Raw genomic sequence first — 17515 nt, forward strand, 5'->3', positions numbered from 1 at the left:
ATAGATAAGATGTGTTTACTGCAGTGGGTTTGTTTTGAAAAACAAGTGACCGGAAGTTACTAGAAAGCGAGCCAGCGCTTCCGTGTCGCCACCTTCTTTGTCTCCGGCCCTCCGACACTCGCCGTTGTCTGTATTTTCCTTTGCCGTGGGGATATATTTCAACATATATCCATCATTTCTATATTGAATGACAGTCGACTCTGAAATATTTATGCCTAAAAATAAAGCACCAAAAATGGATGACCTGGACTACAGTAAGTATGGCTAGCTTTGGTTAGCTTAATAGCTAGTAGCTCAGATATGTCAAAGTTATTTCTGATATTCATGTAATCATTCTGGCTTATTTTCTAGTTTGTATGTGACTATTTTGGTCTAAGTCTTTGTGGTCAGCGTGAGACACTCTGGCACGTAGGGTTATGTTCTGACGGACGATTAATATTGATCGGTAGCTAATGTTTCAGCTAACCTCGATGGACATTTAACTCATTGCGTGCCACGGTTACGTGCCGGTCGGTTTTGTACGTCTTGTCGTGTCTTGTTTGAATGAAACTAAACGTACGGACTCCAAGACTGGTCTCTCCGTTGTTGGGATGCAGGGGTCTCGGCGGTGGGCGTGGTGCATACAGTATGTAGTGTGTGTTGTGCAGGGTTCACTTCGGTCCTGTTGGGAAAGGACATTTCTTCATTGTGGGTTGAAAGACTGAGTCACTGCTCAAAATGCTCTCTAATATAGTTGTCAAATATAAAGCATCTGTTCCAAATTGAACATTTTTGCGGTTTTATCACGAGTGTCCCTCCACCATTTGGAATCATCCCTTTAAGTACCAAGTGTTATATTAATTTATCATATTTTTAGGAGGCTATCGAGTTTATGTTTGACAATTGCGCTGAGGTTTTAGCACTTGTTGATCCATAAACTGCAAATGAGCTGAGCCAGAATCTTAAGTGCTCAATTTTACCTCAACAAGCCTGAATGAATAAGGTCAGTGGAGGTCAATTGTGGTTCTCAGGCTCCTGAAAGAATGATTATTGAGATTGGTCATTCAGCTCTCTACAAATCACTTGAAGCCTGCACTTTCAAGTTGAACATCCAGACAAGTCAGTCAGCCTTATCTCATTTGTTCTTCACATCACTTGTATATTAGGTTGTCATTGTGGTTGTTTTTGTCACTGCAACTAAATTATTAGTTTAAACTTATGAAGGAAAAAACAGTGTCCAATGTGCTTCAATCCATCCTTGACCTTATTTCTCCGACACATAATGTGATGCTGGCCAGATCTTTCAAGGTTGTTTTAGTATTGTTGACATCAAGTCTGGTTAGTCTGTTTTTAGAATGATGACTCATGCTCAGTTAGCCACACCTCCTTGACCTGTCTGGTATGGTAATGTTTTTTTTTTTATGCAACTAGCCGTAGTAACACAGCTATTTGTTTCTCTCTCTGCAGTCCCAGTAGACCTGAGCCCAGAAGAGCGCTCTGAGCTGGAGGACATCCGTCGCAGAAAAGGCGTCCTGCTGCAGGAGATCCAGAGGCTCAGAGAGGAATTGCGAGAGGCCATTTTAGAGGTGGAGGGGCTGGAGAATAGCACAGAGGGGAGGTGAGACACTGATTTTTGCAGCATTTTATTAATTAACTCATAAAGGCCTGAGAGTGATCTTAAAGATGTGGATGGCATTGAAGTTTCTCCATTCCTCTTCTTTTGCATTGTCCTCCATAATTTATTTTTATTCAACTATATCACAGCAATAATAGTCCCCACAAAAACTTACCCAGCTCAAAAAGAGACTTATATTTTACAGTAAATATCTGACTTATCTTAGGGGCTTTTCACACTGTGGATTCTGTCTCGTGTGGCCTGAGTTTGATTCACCCCCACGAAACATGAAAGAGTGTTGTCATGTTTATTTAATAAAAAAATAAAGTAAAAGTAAATAAAATAGCAGAAATAAGCTGCGCACTAGGGAGCGTCTTGATTTATCCATGCCGCTCGCACAACAAGTTGAACAAAGTGAGAGAGATTACTGTCGATTGAGTAGATATCCAGATGTCAAAATGATCAATGAATAGTCTGGTAATCTTCAGTAACTTCAGAAAAGCCAGCATCTTTCCTCCCTGCTGTTCTCCTCAGGGAAGCAGCAGTTGCAACAGCACAGCAACAGATCCTAGCATTATTAATTTATGTCTAAATCGGTCTGTCACTCAGATGTTTATCAGCCTGATAAAGGCGAAAACACTTCAGTCCCGGACTGCTGCACAGTGCCCCCGTCCCCCGGCACCAGTGACCCGCAACTGTGGCTGCACGCCTCTGTGTACTGGGAGTTTGCGAAGTTGTTTTTGAACAATGTTGTCCACCCAGACAGCATTCAGACCCTTTACTACTCCTCATTCATCGTGTTTGTACTGTACACGTAGTTTCCAGCTTCTGAGTCGACTGAGGCAAGAACCTAACCTCAGTTTCCTGAGACAAGGTGCAGCTCTCCAGCCGGGATCAAGTCCACAGCCAAAACCCGACTCGCTTGTGTTCACATGTCAGACTTTTGAGCCGAACATACTTTGTTGCAAGACAGAGTGTGCTGTGTGAAACGTCCCTTAAGCTTGAGCCAGTGTTCTTCACCACTGTGGGCATTTTAACATTTTTAGCTCACAACAAAACCCATTTATCTTTTTGATTTGATTTCATTGTCTGAGTCATCATCCTGGAGCAGTGGTGGTACAGCATTCGGAGTGAGAGTTTGTTTCTACCTTTACATCAGAAACCTGCTATTTCACACTTTCTGGCTATGTCATGAACTGCGAGTAAATGTTATGTGGAAATGGACAGAAGTGAGGACCTTTCCTTGAAATGGTGAGGTTCTCCGTTCTGTGTCAGGCACTATGACGATGCCTGCAGCTTCTCCATGCTGCTGCTGATCATAATGTTATAACATCAATCATTTAATTCATTAGTTATCCCATTACATTTCTCCCTTCTGCAGCAAAACTTTACAGAAAAGTCGGCATGTTGCAATGGGGAGGAAAAAATTCAACATGGACCCCAAGAAGGTACAAATCAGAACCGCTTTTTTGCAGTTTGACTGTACTGTTTGTCTGCTCTGCTGAAATGTATACTGCTCCTTGTTTGGCTTCAGGGCATCGTGTTTCTCGTGGAGAACGAGTTGCTGAGACACACATCGGAGGACATTGCTCAGTTCCTCTACAAAGGAGAAGGCTTGAACAAGACTGCTATAGGAGATTATCTCGGAGAAAGGTGCTGAGACTATCACTTTTGTTGTTTCAAGTCTGAATGGTCAATGATTCCAAGACCTTGTTTTTCTGCTGCAGGGATGACTTCAACATTAAAGTTCTTCAGTCTTTTGTCGACCTTCACGAGTTTACTGATCTCAATCTTGTCCAGGCCCTCAGGTAAATTCAAATAATGAGCCTTGTTGTCAAAAGTATTGTTACGAACCATAATGTGAACATTGATATTATTATTATTTATGTTTCACAATTTAATTGAATAATATGTTCATCTGCGATTCGCAGAGTCCTGATAGCCAATCAGAGTGTGATTAACTTACTATATATCAACCACTTCCCTCCTATAATTTTGACACGAATTCACAGATTTTCTGTAGTTTATGATTCTGTAACCTGAAGGAGCTGATGTTATTACCTCCTCTAGGTGTCAGTAGAGAGCTCTCATGGTCAACACAACCTAATTCCAGCCAATATATCAAATGGACCACTTGTCTTTAGCCGTACCTTGTCCCACTTCTCAACTGCCAGTAAAAGTAAAATTAATAACAAAACTGAAAGTTTTTCAAATCTGTATAATGTAAAAAAAAACAATTAGTGAGATAGCCTTATTTTTAAAGCTTAAATAGCAGCATCTTCATGTTCAGTAATGAAATGTAAAACAATAAAATGCATGAGCAGATTAACCCATCCAAAATGTAAGCTTCAAAATGTGAACTCCGATTTCATGTTTTGTTTTTTTTTGCAGTCAGTAGTTGAATACTGGCATGCTTGACAGCAGCTCCCTCTTTCATCAACTGCTCGTCCATCAATATGAACACTAGTTCATGGGAAAGAGAGGTAGTTTTTGGCAAACATGGCAAGGTCAGAAAAACAACACCGCGTTTGCAGGCACAGCCTCCCACAGACGTTTATTTTTCGTTTTATGGTTTGGCAATTTGGTCAGATTGCTGAGTGCTTTGGGGTGTCTTACCCGCACAGGTAATTGTTTTTCCTTCTAAGATTTAGTATCAGTTACGTTTGTACGTGCACTGTCCATTGACTCCTCATAATTAATGACAGGTTCCGAAGTGTCTACTCTGCCTGATCAAAGTTGATTTAAAATGTATGAGTCACTGTAGTTGATGACCTGAACAACTGACCACTTTTGTCCACCACTATATGTGGGATTATGAGTTAAGGAAATAATTTCTGATTTCCAAAACTCATATTTCCATTTGTTTCCTGGTGATATCACAACCTCCTCTTCTGCTGCAGACAATTTTTGTGGAGCTTCCGCTTGCCTGGTGAAGCTCAGAAGATTGACAGAATGATGGAGGCCTTCGCTCAGAGATACTGCCACTGCAACCCAGGCGTCTTCCAGAGCACTGGTAAATATTGGAAGTTGGATGTTTTTTTTTTTGTTTTTTTTTTAACTTGGGGTTTAAACTGCAGCTAGTGCTTCAACAACTCTAGACTATAATAAGACTGAATGTAAGCTACAAAACAATGAATGTTTTCCTAGATACATGTTACGTGCTGTCGTTCGCCATCATCATGTTGAATACCAGCCTCCATAACCCCAATGTGAGAGACAAGCCAGGCGTGGACCGTTTCATCTCCATGAACCGAGGCATCAATGAGGGTGGGGATCTGCCAGAGGAGCTGCTCAGAGTATGCTGAGTTTTGTTGGCTTTAAGTTGAGTGTTTCGCTGTTCAAATTGTCTGATCAGTGGTGCGTCTATATTGAAGAACCTATATGACAGCATCAAAAACGAGCCATTCAAGATCCCAGAAGATGATGGCAACGACCTCACACACACCTTCTTCAATCCAGACAGAGAGGGTTGGCTCCTTAAACTTGGTGAGATCATCACATGACAGTCTTGATCTTAATAATCAAAACATTTTGATGGTTGTGGTGACGGTGGTGTGTTCTGTACTACTTGTTGTTCTACGGTGGAGATGCTGTCTGAGTCTTCTCCATGAGACCAGACTCACTTTCTTGTGTGATCTCAAATCTGTTCTGCATGGCAGGGCTTTTGATCTCAAGTGTGACTAATATGATCTCCCCTTCCCCTACATTTTGGATTTCTCTTACCCACTGGCTTCTTCTAAATCCTCCACCTGCTTCTTCCCTGTGATTTCTGCCCTCTGCTGCTGCTGTTGTTTTCTCAGGAGGTATGTAACAACCGGCGTAGTTCCAGTTAGAGTTGTAGCATTGATTGTAGAGGAGTTTCTCTTAATATAAATCCTCGTGTCATTTCCTGTTTGCTCTCCGTTTGTTTCAGGGGGACGTGTGAAAACCTGGAAGAGACGGTGGTTCATTCTGACGGACAACTGCCTTTATTACTTTGAATACACCACAGTGAGTCTGCAACAGCCTCTCTCGTGCTTAAACTTTGCAGTTTTGATAGATGATAGAAGAGATATTCTCGTTTCATTTTAAAGGACAAGGAACCCAGAGGTATCATCCCCTTGGAAAACCTCAGCATTCGTGAAGTGGAAGATCCGAGGAAGCCTGTGAGTTGACACTTGTTCCATTTGTAAAATCAACATAAGAAAAAATAGGTGATAATATGTGGAGTATGGAAAAATATATGAATGATGTCAAGTTATTTCAAATAAATTAAGATTTATCCTAGCTACACTTCTAGCTTGTATCAAATCATACTGAAACAAATGACATCTTAAAGGCCTCTTCATTAACTTCATTTGAAATTTTTTCACCTGGATGTGTACTGTACTGTAACTTGAGGGTCTTGTCCCACAGAACTGCTTTGAGCTGTACATCCCCAACAACCGCGGTCAGCTGATCAAGGCATGTAAGACGGAAGCGGACGGACGAGTGGTGGAGGGCAACCACATGGTGTATCGCATCTCAGCCCCCACTCCTGAGGAGAAGGATGAGTGGATTCACAGCATCAAGTAGGTGTTTACTTGCACACATGCAAGTCTTTGAACATCATTGTGGTTTTGCTACCTCTTCTGATTGACCTTCATCTTTCCAGATCTGCTGTCAGTGTCGACCCCTTCTATGAAATGCTCGCTGCCCGTAAGAAACGTATATCTCTGAAGAAGAAGGAAGAACAACCATAGATGCTTCCAGATAATTATCTTTCCCCATTATCTTTATCTCCTCCCTGAACTGGGAGGCAAATATTTCTCCCTGCTGATGTATCTCCATACATTTCCTGAAGTGCGTCCTGTTTCTCATGAACAGACTATTTTCTTTCTAGTTAATGGACCTTAAAACGTCTCATTCGTGCTGGAGAAACTCACCTGCTGTGGCTGCATTCTCTGAGATTCTGTCTGAAGAGAACTATGGTCTGAGGTGACGCTGATGCCACAGTATTTGGTTAGTTTTCCATGCTCATACTGTGATGTCAGCAGCTCAGTATTGGGGCTTCCAGACAGTTTGTTCAGAGTAGCATGCAGTTTTGGTTTAATTGTTGCTACTTTCATCGATGAAATGCCTTGTCCTTGGTGATGATGAAGATGATTCCCCTGCAGGATAATGTGAATTTACTTCCAGAACTGCTGTGCTGGTTGACCAGGATTTGAGGAATTAGTAAAACTTGCTTAAAATGTATTTAGTGGCATTTTACCACCAGAGTTGCTTTAGACACGAAAGAGGTCCGGTGAAGTACGAGCTCCGTTCAACTTCACTAATGTCATGTATAATGCTGAACTGGGCGGTGATGATCATGAACTCCTACAAAAGAATCATCTCTCTTCTCTCACCTGTAGAGGCTTCAGTCCACTACTGAGAGATTTTCTTAGGAAGGCAGCTCAATACAATGTATACAAGTTCTGTACATAGATCTTAGCACATTTGTTTACGATACACATAGATGATTTAATTTATTGTTTATTTTTGTTAATGTTTTGTACGAGCTATTGTAGGTGTGCATGAGTGATGCAGCAGGCAAAGTTAGTTAGCATTGACTAAAGGGAGGGGTGCATTCATGTGGACGTTCATGAGCTGATTGGTCCTTGTTATTATTATGTATATGTTGGTACTTGGGTGATCAGGAGAAGCACAAGCATTAACTGGCCTCACACTGCGTCCGAGCTTTAGTTTCCCAATGCCTCTTGATTGTCTGTGATTTGCTGCATGTCTGGGGGCCAATACAGATTTGAACTATTGGTATTTGTGCTCTTGAAAGGCTTAATAATAGTTGCATTTCCTGCTGAAGTAGAAGAGTGGAGGTTTGGGTAAAATGAGTTTACAAACCCAGTAAACATTTGAGTGGGCTTGTTGCAGCTCTCATGTGACGTTCTCTTTTAACAGCGACGCTCAATCTCCTCTGCTGTTACCTTCATTATGACCACCTGCCTAATATCTTGTCACTGTCCTGTTTGAAGTCTGCAGTTGCTTTGTTTTTCTGAATCGGACCAAGATTAAAGTCAAAATAGGTGCTGGGCTCTATGGTTTTGAAGGGACCTTTCTGCTTTTAGGAGGATTTTGGAGGCATGGATAAGTGCCACTCTGAGCTCATGAACTCCTTCCAAACCTTGGGACTCAGTTGTTGTTAACAGGGTTGCTTTACAAATTGCAGTGTGGATCAGGCATCAGTAGTATACGTAGTGTCTTTGCTCATATGAAGGACCAAAAGAAAGAACGCAGCGACCCAAAAGATGGTACATCCAGTGCAGAAGTACGACTGGTTGAGGATTCTGTGCCGGACTAATGATCTGATGCAAAGTGACCTTTCAGTTGTAGCTGTGGGAGTGAAAGAAAAAGCTTAACTAGTCTGGTGGTCATAATGTTAAACCCATGACGTGCACCCTTAAACTGTAACCTCCAGTTCATCAGCTGCTCTTGAGTTACCCTGCATCTAATGTTGCCTTTATTCGTCTCGCTGTCCCTCCAAAAAAAGTGAGCACCGAGCATCACAAACCCTGTAGTGCTTTCCTGCACGACTGGTGCACCTTCGCCCTACGGACATTCTTGAAGTGCAAAGTTGCCAAAACCACTGTGCGGATATGAAACGCAAGAAGAAAGAAATACTACTGAAGACAGAACCTGAATGCTAATCAAATGAACACTGGACCTTTGGATTGCACCTCTTTTTGTTTGTCATTGAGTTGTATTTTATTTATTTCAGTGTCTGAGGTGAAGATGGAGAGATCTTCTATAAATGTAGCAAAAAGGAAAATGACAAAAGATTGGTGCCAGTTAAGTACTGTCAGAATAAATGTAAACACATGATCGACAGCCCACTGTTTTTGTCTTCATTCCGAGTGTTACCTGGGGACAAGTTAGTGTGTGTGTGTTTGTGTTGTCGTGTTGATGTTGTGGGATGTTGGTCTGTCTTAGCTTGTCTGGTTGTTGACCTTCCATGGATGTGTGTGTGATAGGCCTTTATATGAAAATAACATTTACATTTACTCTGGTATAATAAAAAATAAAAACAGACATTTAATGCATTTTTCCAAATGTGTTTTAAAAAAATGATTATTCATTCATTTTGCAATCGGTGACAACTTGGCTGTGACTAAAGTTCTTTTAATTTCTCAAAGAAGAAATACATATTTAATGTCTTATTTATACACAAGTTAACGCTAATACAAATTAAAAATCATCCAATGACAGTCAAGGCCTGAACATGAAACAAAAGATGAAAATGACATAACACAATATGAGCAAAGTACTTTAAAGCCTAAATATGTTTGACAGATATTTGATGTAGATGTTAATTAAGTGCATATTTCCATTTTATGAACGTAGTAAAATATTGCTTTTATTTGGATGAAAATGTTGGAATATGCTAAAGTTGCTAACACTGTCAACGCCTGGCTACTTTCTTTGGTGTTTTAGCTGTATGACCGGAGTTCTTCCAAAAGAGTCCAGGCCAGAAAAACATTCATAAACACAATGACAATATGTCAAAGCACTTACTGGGTCGGTAAAAAAAAACCTTGGGATCTCCTCTAAAGTCTTTAAAGAGAGAAATGACACATGAAGAAGTGTCCTCTCATATGAAGTCACTGATGATGAAGGCATCAAGTGTTGTAAGGGGGGCTCTCTGTCCTTCCTCAGTGACAGGGGTCAAATGCGTACTGGGTCACGCCTCCGTGCAGCTCCACCTCTGTGTCTGACCAAGAGATGACGTCACCTCTGAGGTGGCTGCCGCAGGATGCCAGGCTGTAGATGTCGCTGGAGCTCAGGACGTGAGACCACATCTGCAGGTCTGACAACTCGCCCACAAAGGACTGGGTGGCGTCAAAGCGACCGCCGAGAGTGTCCTAAAGGAAGGTTATATCAGTCAGACTTCAAAAATTAGATGAAAGACAATCACCGGTGATCCTGTGGAACACTTTCTGTACCTGCTCTTGCCCCAGGATGAAGACCCCTCCAGGTTTGATAGGATGCCAGGGGGATAAATTCATCCCAGAGCCCCTCTGCATCCCGTCCTGGTAGGCCTCCCAGTGACCCTCCCGAGTGGACCAGGTCACACACACGTGGTGCCATTTCCCATCGCTCACCGTCAGGGGCAGAGTCACAGCCTGGGATGAGAGAAGAGAAGGGGTGAGTTACTAGCTGGTTATTATCAGCACCGCCTCCACAGCCCCCATGAATGAAGTTCTGGCAGGGTACAATGTGTGAATGTGATGCCGTGAACTGTGGCAAATCTCTGGCATGGTTTAGAAAGTTTGACTGTAAAAAGAGGAGAAACAGAGTTTCAAAGAGCAGAGCTAGAATCAACCAGGACCTAAATATCCTCCTCTCCTCTTCATCCTGTTTTGGCCAGGATTCCAAGTCATATTTGTTTGTTTTTTTAAATGTTTTTGTCTTCTCTAGATTCCTGGCTACTATTCTTGTCCATCAGCAGCAGCAGACCACTGTAGTCCGAAACATGTGCTGTTCTTGTGGCCAAAAAAGTGATTTGAGGTCATAACTGTCTGCCTTTACGTCTCTTAACATCTGCTACAGGTGGATTCTGGTTGTCGGTTGCATGACTCTCAGCAACCCTTCCCTTGTTTCCACATCCCAAGCTTGACAGATGTTCTCCTCTTCCTCACCTTGTCATCGATGAGCAGCTCCATGGGGTTGCTTCCCCACTCAATCAGAACCAGCTCATTGGCCTGCCCCGGTGCAGAGTAGGAGAAGGGGGTCCCCATTCCAGGCCCCACCCCGGCCCGCAGCCACAGACACAAGGTGAGAGCAAAGATCTCCTGCAGCAAAGTCGTCTTCACTCTCCCGTACATGTAGTTGGTCCTCATGGGGAAGCTGATCTGGAAGGCGTCTGGATTGTGCATCCTCTTCCTGTTGGAGCCTGAGTTGAAATGAGAAATGAGAAAATGAGTTTTATTAAAGCCAAAGTTGGTCAGCTATTTTGTAATAAATGTATTTACATTCGCACACCAGAGTCAGTAAATGTGTTAAGGGTAAACAAGCTGTGCACCTGCTAGTTGGTTGAGCATCGTCTCCAGCTTGTTTGGGTGGAAACCGCTTTGGGACCCTGAAGTGTGTGAAAGGTAGCTCTGAGCGGCCGCATCATTTCCATGGTGACCATCATCATGGTGACTGTCGTCATGGTGACCGTCTTCCTGGTGACCTCTGTCCTGTCGCTCGTCCTCATGATGGCTGTCATCATCATGGTAACTGTCATTATGGTTGTCATGGTCACCCTCTCTGTCACGATGGCCGTCGCTGTGGTCGTCGTGGTTGTGGCCCGTCTCGTTCCCTCTTTCACTGAGGCCGATGTGCTCGTCATCCATGTGGTCGGTGGAGTGATCCTCGTGGTCGTCATGGTGATGGTCATCGTCATGGTGCTCTCCGTCGCCGTGGTGGCTGTAGGGGCTGCTGCTGTGATGCAGCTGCTCCTCCAGAGTGCTGATCTTCCGCTGCAGCAGCTCCTTCAGAGAGCTGGAGTAGGTGATGGACGTGTTCCTCTTCTGCACGCAGAGAAGAAACAACTCAGGCTTCAACTTCAATACTACTTTTGGAACTAAACACTGATATGAAGCTCCCTATTTATTTCCTTGAAGGAGATTCTGCTGCGGAGTGACTTCTCTTCCTCTCAGGTGATCTTAGTTTCATCCTGGAGCATGACCTTCTGGCATCATGCTGCATCTTTATTTACCCGGATAAATCTGTGACGTCTGTTGGGCATCTAGTAATTGGCTTTGTGAGATTAAATCATCGATAGTTCCTCTGTCGTGAGTCGTAGAGGTCCAACGGCTTCATTAATCTGTAAACAAGCCACTGATGCCAGCGGCGCCGCACATGGAACAAGTCCATATATGGTCACGACAGGCACTGATGTTGATGCCTGACTTCCATCTTACGGACCTGGAGACCATTGAGAGGAAGACCGAAATTTGATGATCATCAAATTCAGATTTCTAAGACAAAGTTGATTTGAAACGCTTATTTTATCCATCTTTTCAGTTATTTATACTTTTGGCAATTTTCTATAGATTTTTACAATTGTTGTTTTTTACAAATGTTCAATTGATCATTATATTTTCCTCTCGACATTCTTGGCTGCATTTTTTCATGTTTTTGTTCAAATATTTCAATTATTTTACTCGTCTATTCATATTATATATATATATATATATATATAATACTTTTACTCAACTAAGAATGACCTCTTTTGAATCTGTTCATTCAGACCAATTTTAACTAATTTTATCCATAAGTATATTTACAGTCCAGTTGAATACAATTCTTGCTTTGTATTCCCTCATTTTATTGTCTCTTTAAAATAAAAATCTGAAGGGCTGCATGATGGAAAGTAGTTTGCTGCTGCTCACCTGCAGGTTGTTGAGTCGCTCCTTCAGCGCCTGCAACATCCGCTCCATCTGCTCTGGAGAGGATGACCCCTCCCCAGATGTGGCTTGTTTGTCCTTCTCCTGGTGGCTGCTACTGTGCCCCCCGTCATTTCTGTGACCCCCAACTGAGAGGTGATGTGGAGAGTCAGGTATGAAGTTGCCGTGGTAACCTTGGTGGTTGTTATGGTGGTCGCTGTCGGCATACTGATGATGACCCCCAGCTCCAAAGTGATGCGAAGACATGCCGTGTTGGTCCTCGTGGTGGTTCCGACCGAAGCCCTCACACAGGCTGAGCTTGGCGGTCAGCTCCCGAATGGTCTCTCTCTGATCCAGGATGGTCTCCTTCTGCTGAACCAGGCTCTCCCGCAGGTGAAGGATAGTGGCTTTGGCCTCTTCACTCGTGCCCCACCAGCCAGCAGGAGGTGCACTTTGATGCCCTGATCTACTGGAGCCACCTACACTGGCACCATGCGGGGGGAAGCATGCAGGGTCTGCATCCACAGGCAGGGGGGTGCACACAAAACGAGGGTGCGCCCCGTAAACAAAGTCTGAGCCTGACGTGGCTGATGCAGAATTGAAAAGAAGCGACAACAGCAGTGGGACAACAGTGAACCTGAGCTGAGAGATCAACATGATGCTGGTCCACAGGTCAGTAGACTGAGTTGTTCACGTCAAAATGTGAAGTGCTTCTGGGGGCAACTTTTGCTTCAAAGGTCAAATCTGAAAGAACAACAGAGATTTGAACCCCAAGATTAGCCTTGTTTACCAAACGTCATGCACACAATGTCCCTTCACTTGATGCAGCTCAATATATATTTATCTGTTTTCTGGGCGAACGTGAATAAACCCTGAAAAAAGGACGCCCAGTGTCTGGAAGTTTATTAGAAGAACGTTTTCAGGAAGCAGTTCAGTTCCAGACTCTGACACCATTAACCTCCAACAATGTGCCAAACAGCTTGAATGTGTCCAGACGGATTAGCTAAACTACGGTGAGTGTTGAGCCAGCGTCAATGTCACGACACTATGAACCCAAAGGTCTCGTGATGTCTCAATAAGCTGAGTTCCTCCAGTCCTCCACTCAGCTGGTGATAACCTGAAAATCCAGCTTATTGCGCTTCACTTGGCTGGTCTTTGACATGCTTGAATGGAAATCAGTGCAGGCTATAAATGCTAACAATGACAAACCCAGCGTTCACCTGTGCAAGATGGCAGTGCCTCACTTGTATTAACAGTAGCCTAAAAATATCATCAACCTGTCACAAACTGTTCCTACCACTGTGAGATGACATGACGCACCATTTTACATTTTTTTAACAGCATGCAAAATGTTAAACTAGCCACTTAACATGGAGAAAAGTTTATTTAATATTGTTAATCAACCTTTTTTCCACCACTAACTCTTCAACTTTATTAACTTTATTCATCGTAAAGTTACATTCTGTAGCAGTGTCCTTCTTTGACTTGCACTATTACGACTGTATAGTTATATACATTTAATTGATAACGTTTTAATATTATTGAATATTGTTGTTATTATTTTTATCAATATTTTTTATAATGTTTGTAATCTATGCTAAATAAATATTGTGGATAAATATTAGTTTTCCAATGGTCCAAAACTATTAAGTTATTGAAATGAAGTTTGCCATTCCCAGATCCAACCTGATCCAATTGGACCTTCAGAAAGATCATTTACCAATTCATCTATGCATTCATGTATGTTTCCAAATTGTATTTAAGCAAATTTTCATTCATTCACTCTTTCATCCGTGGATAGCCGCCACAGTTCTCTTTGCCATGCTGCTGCAGATGTGTCTCCTAGACAGAGTTCTGAATCATCTCTGTGTTCCAAAGAGCAAATATATGCATCTTAACTTGGCTCGCTCCTTCTCTGTGGAACTTTACATCAATGTTTGTTTCACTTTATGACAACGATGAATTATTTTATTCATAACTATTGGGCCTGAGGGGGCCAGATAAAAAAGGAATTCATTATTTATTGGGACACCGTGGCAGAGTCAAACATGCAGGATTGAATTTATTTATGTTTGAAGCTACCCATGCCTACATTGTCGCCACAGGAAGTTGACCCATGCTGCATTCAGCTGGGTCGGCATTTTCAAATGGCACTCACGTGACACAAGTGCGGACCTCACTCGACCACCTGTTGCTGTGACTGTGTGTGTGTGCAAACGTGCTTGCTGCTCTCCTGGAACTAAATGCTTCTAGTTCTTTTCTGGTGCTGTGACAAGCTTAGAGGACGGACAGATGGTGAAGCTTCACAACAGTGTTTAGCTAAGTTCATTACTGCCTACAGGTCACTTCATTAGCCCGATTGCCAGCATCTTTTTCTCCGTTCTTATCCTGAGATAAGTGGGCTTCCTTGGCCTCGCATGCCCCTTCTGTGTGTCAGTGTGGTAATCCTCGGTGGTCACTGGCGTTGGTCCTGCACCATATGGCTGTGGTGGACGCTTAACCAGCACGATTAACAACTGACATGTGTAGTTAGACTCTGCAGCAGAATTACAGACCGCTGCTGCATTTGTAAACAAAATGGGGATTAAGAGCTTTAGGATGTTGTCTTTATTGAGACCAGAATAAACAAAGAGGAATATTACTATTTCCTACTAATTATTTTTGGATATATTTTCTCTCATTACATCATTTCTTTTATTTTCCCTTCAGATAGAGCATCATGAAATATAACCATTAGATCATTAATGCTGTTTACATGAGATTTCTGCTTATAGAAATTCACATTCTATATCACACATTATTTAGATTGTATTAATAATAAGAAAAAAAAACAATTTATAAATATTTAAATTCAAATATTGTTGCAATAAAATCTGTTCATTTGCACCTGATCTGAATATGAAAAAAGGAAACAACATGAAAATTCAATAGACAAATACAGATATAAAATATAAATATATACACAAATATAAGCAGAAAATTAACTGAATGAATGATCAGGTGGCTTGAGAACAAAGTACTGTCAATATTTGTTTGACTGTAAAAAGTTATTTAACATAATGTTAAGAAAAACTACTGTTTTAAAGCATAGCCTCACATTCAACTAAAACAATGCTCCTGGCCGTTGGTGTTAAATTCACATTCAACCACAACATGTTATAAGTAAAACACAAGTCAAAATACAAATTGATTTCCTACCTCAAGTTTCAGCGTGATACAGTTGCTGCTGGACCTCACACACACTGATCAGCTTGAGGGAGATTTACTCCAGAGGAGAGCTCATCTTCCGTTATCTCTTCAGCATTGTCTCATCCTCCTCCTCCTCCTCGCCCCTCCTTCCAAGCTCTCAGAAGTCTCAAACTCTTCTCGGGATTTCTATCTACCAGTTCTTTGTACCTGAGCTTGTTCTGTCCTGACACTTGCAGGTGCTGTGACAAAGTGTGTCTGGATAACTTCTATATGGTCCTTTTAACAATGGCCTCCCCTCTGGTCCACGTCACGTTTAAATCTCCGCGCAGGAGGTACTTGTTAATTCCAGGTCTCTTCCTGTCTGCTGGTGACAGCAGCAGATGGCGGCTTCAGGGTCAGAACATCACACTGCACAGGCATTAGTGGTAATTACTGAACCACACTTGGACTTGATGACTTACTGAGACACACTGGCGCCAGTTGAGTTTCAGAATCTCACCACCGTCTTTCTTTGTAATATATGTAAATATGTAATATGTAATATGTAAATGAACCAGCATCTGCTTTGATACCTCGGCAGTAGTTACTGTGGCCAAGGCATGGCCAATGGATGTCAGAGCTGGAGGAAACATCTGTGAATAAGAGGCGTCCATGGTGGGTGCTGATGTCTGAAAACATCTAAAATATAAATTGAAATATACACATACTGACAAAAAAGAAGATCAGGGGCTATTTCACTACAAAATAAATGAATGAAAACAAGCAAAACTATTTCAAAAGATCAAATAATAACAATCATTATCCGCAGTGCAAGGATAATTCAAAATACAAATGTTGTATCCTGTTAAGCAATAATAACACCAGTATATTAAAAAAACACAACAACAAAAAAAAAACAATAATAATGTCAAAGAGCTCACTCAAGTTACTGTACAGTTATTTGAATGAACATATATTGGAACATATGAATGATGACTGATACAGTGTTCAGAATAAAATAATGATAAATATTAATACGTATGACACATCCTACTGCGAAATTCATGAAATTCCTGTGACTCAGCCAAGACTTAACAGGGAGTCAAACCGCTACAAGACGTCTGATACCTTGATGACGTTTAATCCGGACTGGAACCAAACGACTCCGAGAGAGAGCCAACTCGTGGTCACCTTGACATTCCCAAAACACAACACTTGGGTGGACATTGGAATCTGATACAAATTTCTGTATTTTCAAAACAACAATTCCAAGTTCTAGTTTGCCAAAATATGGACTCTCGGGTGAATAGGTGAGACTAAGTGAATTTTTATAAAAGGGGATTTCATATGAGAGGAAGTGTTCTTTGCATTCAAGCGGGAATAACATTCTAAATTATAAATGAATTATGATGAAGCTAAATCATCAACAAAAGTCATATGTTTTAAGGAAATAAGTCCAAATATCATTCATCCTCTAAGAGAAGACGACTTCAGCACCAAAACACAGCTTTCATGGTCAGCTTCTTTTAATAATCTCATCTACTCTTGAATTACTCTTTGAATTTTGTTCCCCATAAACTTTTTAGATATTGTGAGTTTTCCGATTCATTCTGCACTCTAATAATTTATACTTGGTAGAAAGCTTGAACCCTGACCTCTGTAGGTCGTGGTATCAGTTTCTTATGCAGGTCACATACAAGTTAGACATAAGCTACATGGCTGATGAACAAGTGTGCATGATAGATGTCTCATTTTACATCAGTAATGTAACACGCCAGACGTGATCAAGTTCAGTGTCAACGGCAGTTCACCATTAGTCTGCACACATGCCGCTTGCGTGGAATTAACCTGGTTTAATTGATTAGTGTTCATTGAATTAGACTGGATTCATTTGACTCCTTCACACCTCCATAGCAAGTTGCAATTTCTCAGTCAAGGCGAGAACATGATATGTTAAAGGCCGACATGGTGTGAGAGGCATGGGACACTCTGCACACACTCAGGAAAACTAAAGTGAAACGGACTGAGGTTTCCACAGAAGCTTCCTACTCATGAATGAAACATTATTAAAACTTACTGAAGATTTTCCTGACGTCCATACAGAGTAGTGCACACATTGGTTTGCTCATTTCCTTTCTTTTGGATTGGAGTGTTTCTATAAGTATTCCACCTTCAGGAGGACAGGAGTTCCCTGTCCCTACATTAGCATTTGCATGGACAGAGACGATATACATCTGAGATTTGTATCGTTCTTCTCCACCTCCCCACCCCTAGAGGGCCGCTAAAAGTTTTATGTTTTACACCTCTGGGCCACGAGACGCTCAGTTTTAATACATAAGCCAAGTATGGCGGCAGTATTGCGTCACTG

General features: G+C 41.9%; 2 protein-coding genes across 2 annotated transcripts; one reads left to right on the plus strand and one right to left on the minus strand.

Annotated features, from left to right (window-relative positions):
• Positions 1 to 53: 53 nt before the first annotated feature.
• Positions 54 to 8435, plus strand: cyth2 (cytohesin 2). Its single transcript, XM_053886940.1, has 12 exons — positions 54 to 254; positions 1447 to 1597; positions 2976 to 3042; positions 3129 to 3247; positions 3322 to 3402; positions 4495 to 4607; positions 4742 to 4890; positions 4969 to 5080; positions 5508 to 5584; positions 5668 to 5739; positions 5990 to 6144; positions 6228 to 8435. The coding sequence occupies exons 1-12, from the start codon at positions 188 to 190 to the stop codon at positions 6313 to 6315; spliced, it is 1251 nt and encodes a 416-aa protein (XP_053742915.1). The 5' UTR covers positions 54 to 187; the 3' UTR covers positions 6316 to 8435.
• Positions 8436 to 8712: 277 nt separating this feature from the next.
• si:dkey-283b15.2 (neuronal pentraxin-1) lies at positions 8713 to 15448 on the minus strand. The gene is made up of 6 exons (XM_053886939.1): positions 15178 to 15448; positions 11986 to 12723; positions 10629 to 11121; positions 10246 to 10499; positions 9550 to 9729; positions 8713 to 9468 (listed from the first exon to the last, which is right to left on the minus strand). The coding sequence occupies exons 2-6, from the start codon at positions 12634 to 12636 to the stop codon at positions 9259 to 9261; spliced, it is 1788 nt and encodes a 595-aa protein (XP_053742914.1). The 5' UTR covers positions 12637 to 12723; positions 15178 to 15448; the 3' UTR covers positions 8713 to 9258.
• Between the last annotated feature and the right edge of the window lie 2067 nt (positions 15449 to 17515).

This window comes from Synchiropus splendidus, chromosome 15 (assembly GCF_027744825.2).
Source record: "Synchiropus splendidus isolate RoL2022-P1 chromosome 15, RoL_Sspl_1.0, whole genome shotgun sequence".
Taxonomy (NCBI): domain Eukaryota; kingdom Metazoa; phylum Chordata; class Actinopteri; order Syngnathiformes; family Callionymidae; genus Synchiropus; species Synchiropus splendidus.

What these genes read in the sequence shown, in the direction of transcription:
- si:dkey-283b15.2 (XM_053886939.1), bottom strand. Translation starts at nt 12,636, where the DNA reads ATGTTGATCTCTCAGCTCAGGTTCACTGTTGTCCCACTGCTGTTGTCG. An exon ending in AGCTGCTCATCGATGACAAG is followed by an intron (nt 9,730 to 10,245) that starts GTGAGGAAGAGG and finishes CTCTCATCCCAG; the next exon opens with GCTGTGACTCTGCCCCTGAC. An exon ending in TCATCCTGGGGCAAGAGCAG is followed by an intron (nt 9,469 to 9,549) that starts GTACAGAAAGTG and finishes ACCTTCCTTTAG; the next exon opens with GACACTCTCGGCGGTCGCTT.
- cyth2 (XM_053886940.1), top strand. Translation starts at nt 188, where the DNA reads ATGACAGTCGACTCTGAAATATTTATGCCTAAAAATAAAGCACCAAAA. An exon ending in ATTACTTTGAATACACCACA is followed by an intron (nt 5,585 to 5,667) that starts GTGAGTCTGCAA and finishes TTCATTTTAAAG; the next exon opens with GACAAGGAACCCAGAGGTAT. An exon ending in GAGTGGATTCACAGCATCAA is followed by an intron (nt 6,145 to 6,227) that starts GTAGGTGTTTAC and finishes TCATCTTTCCAG; the next exon opens with ATCTGCTGTCAGTGTCGACC.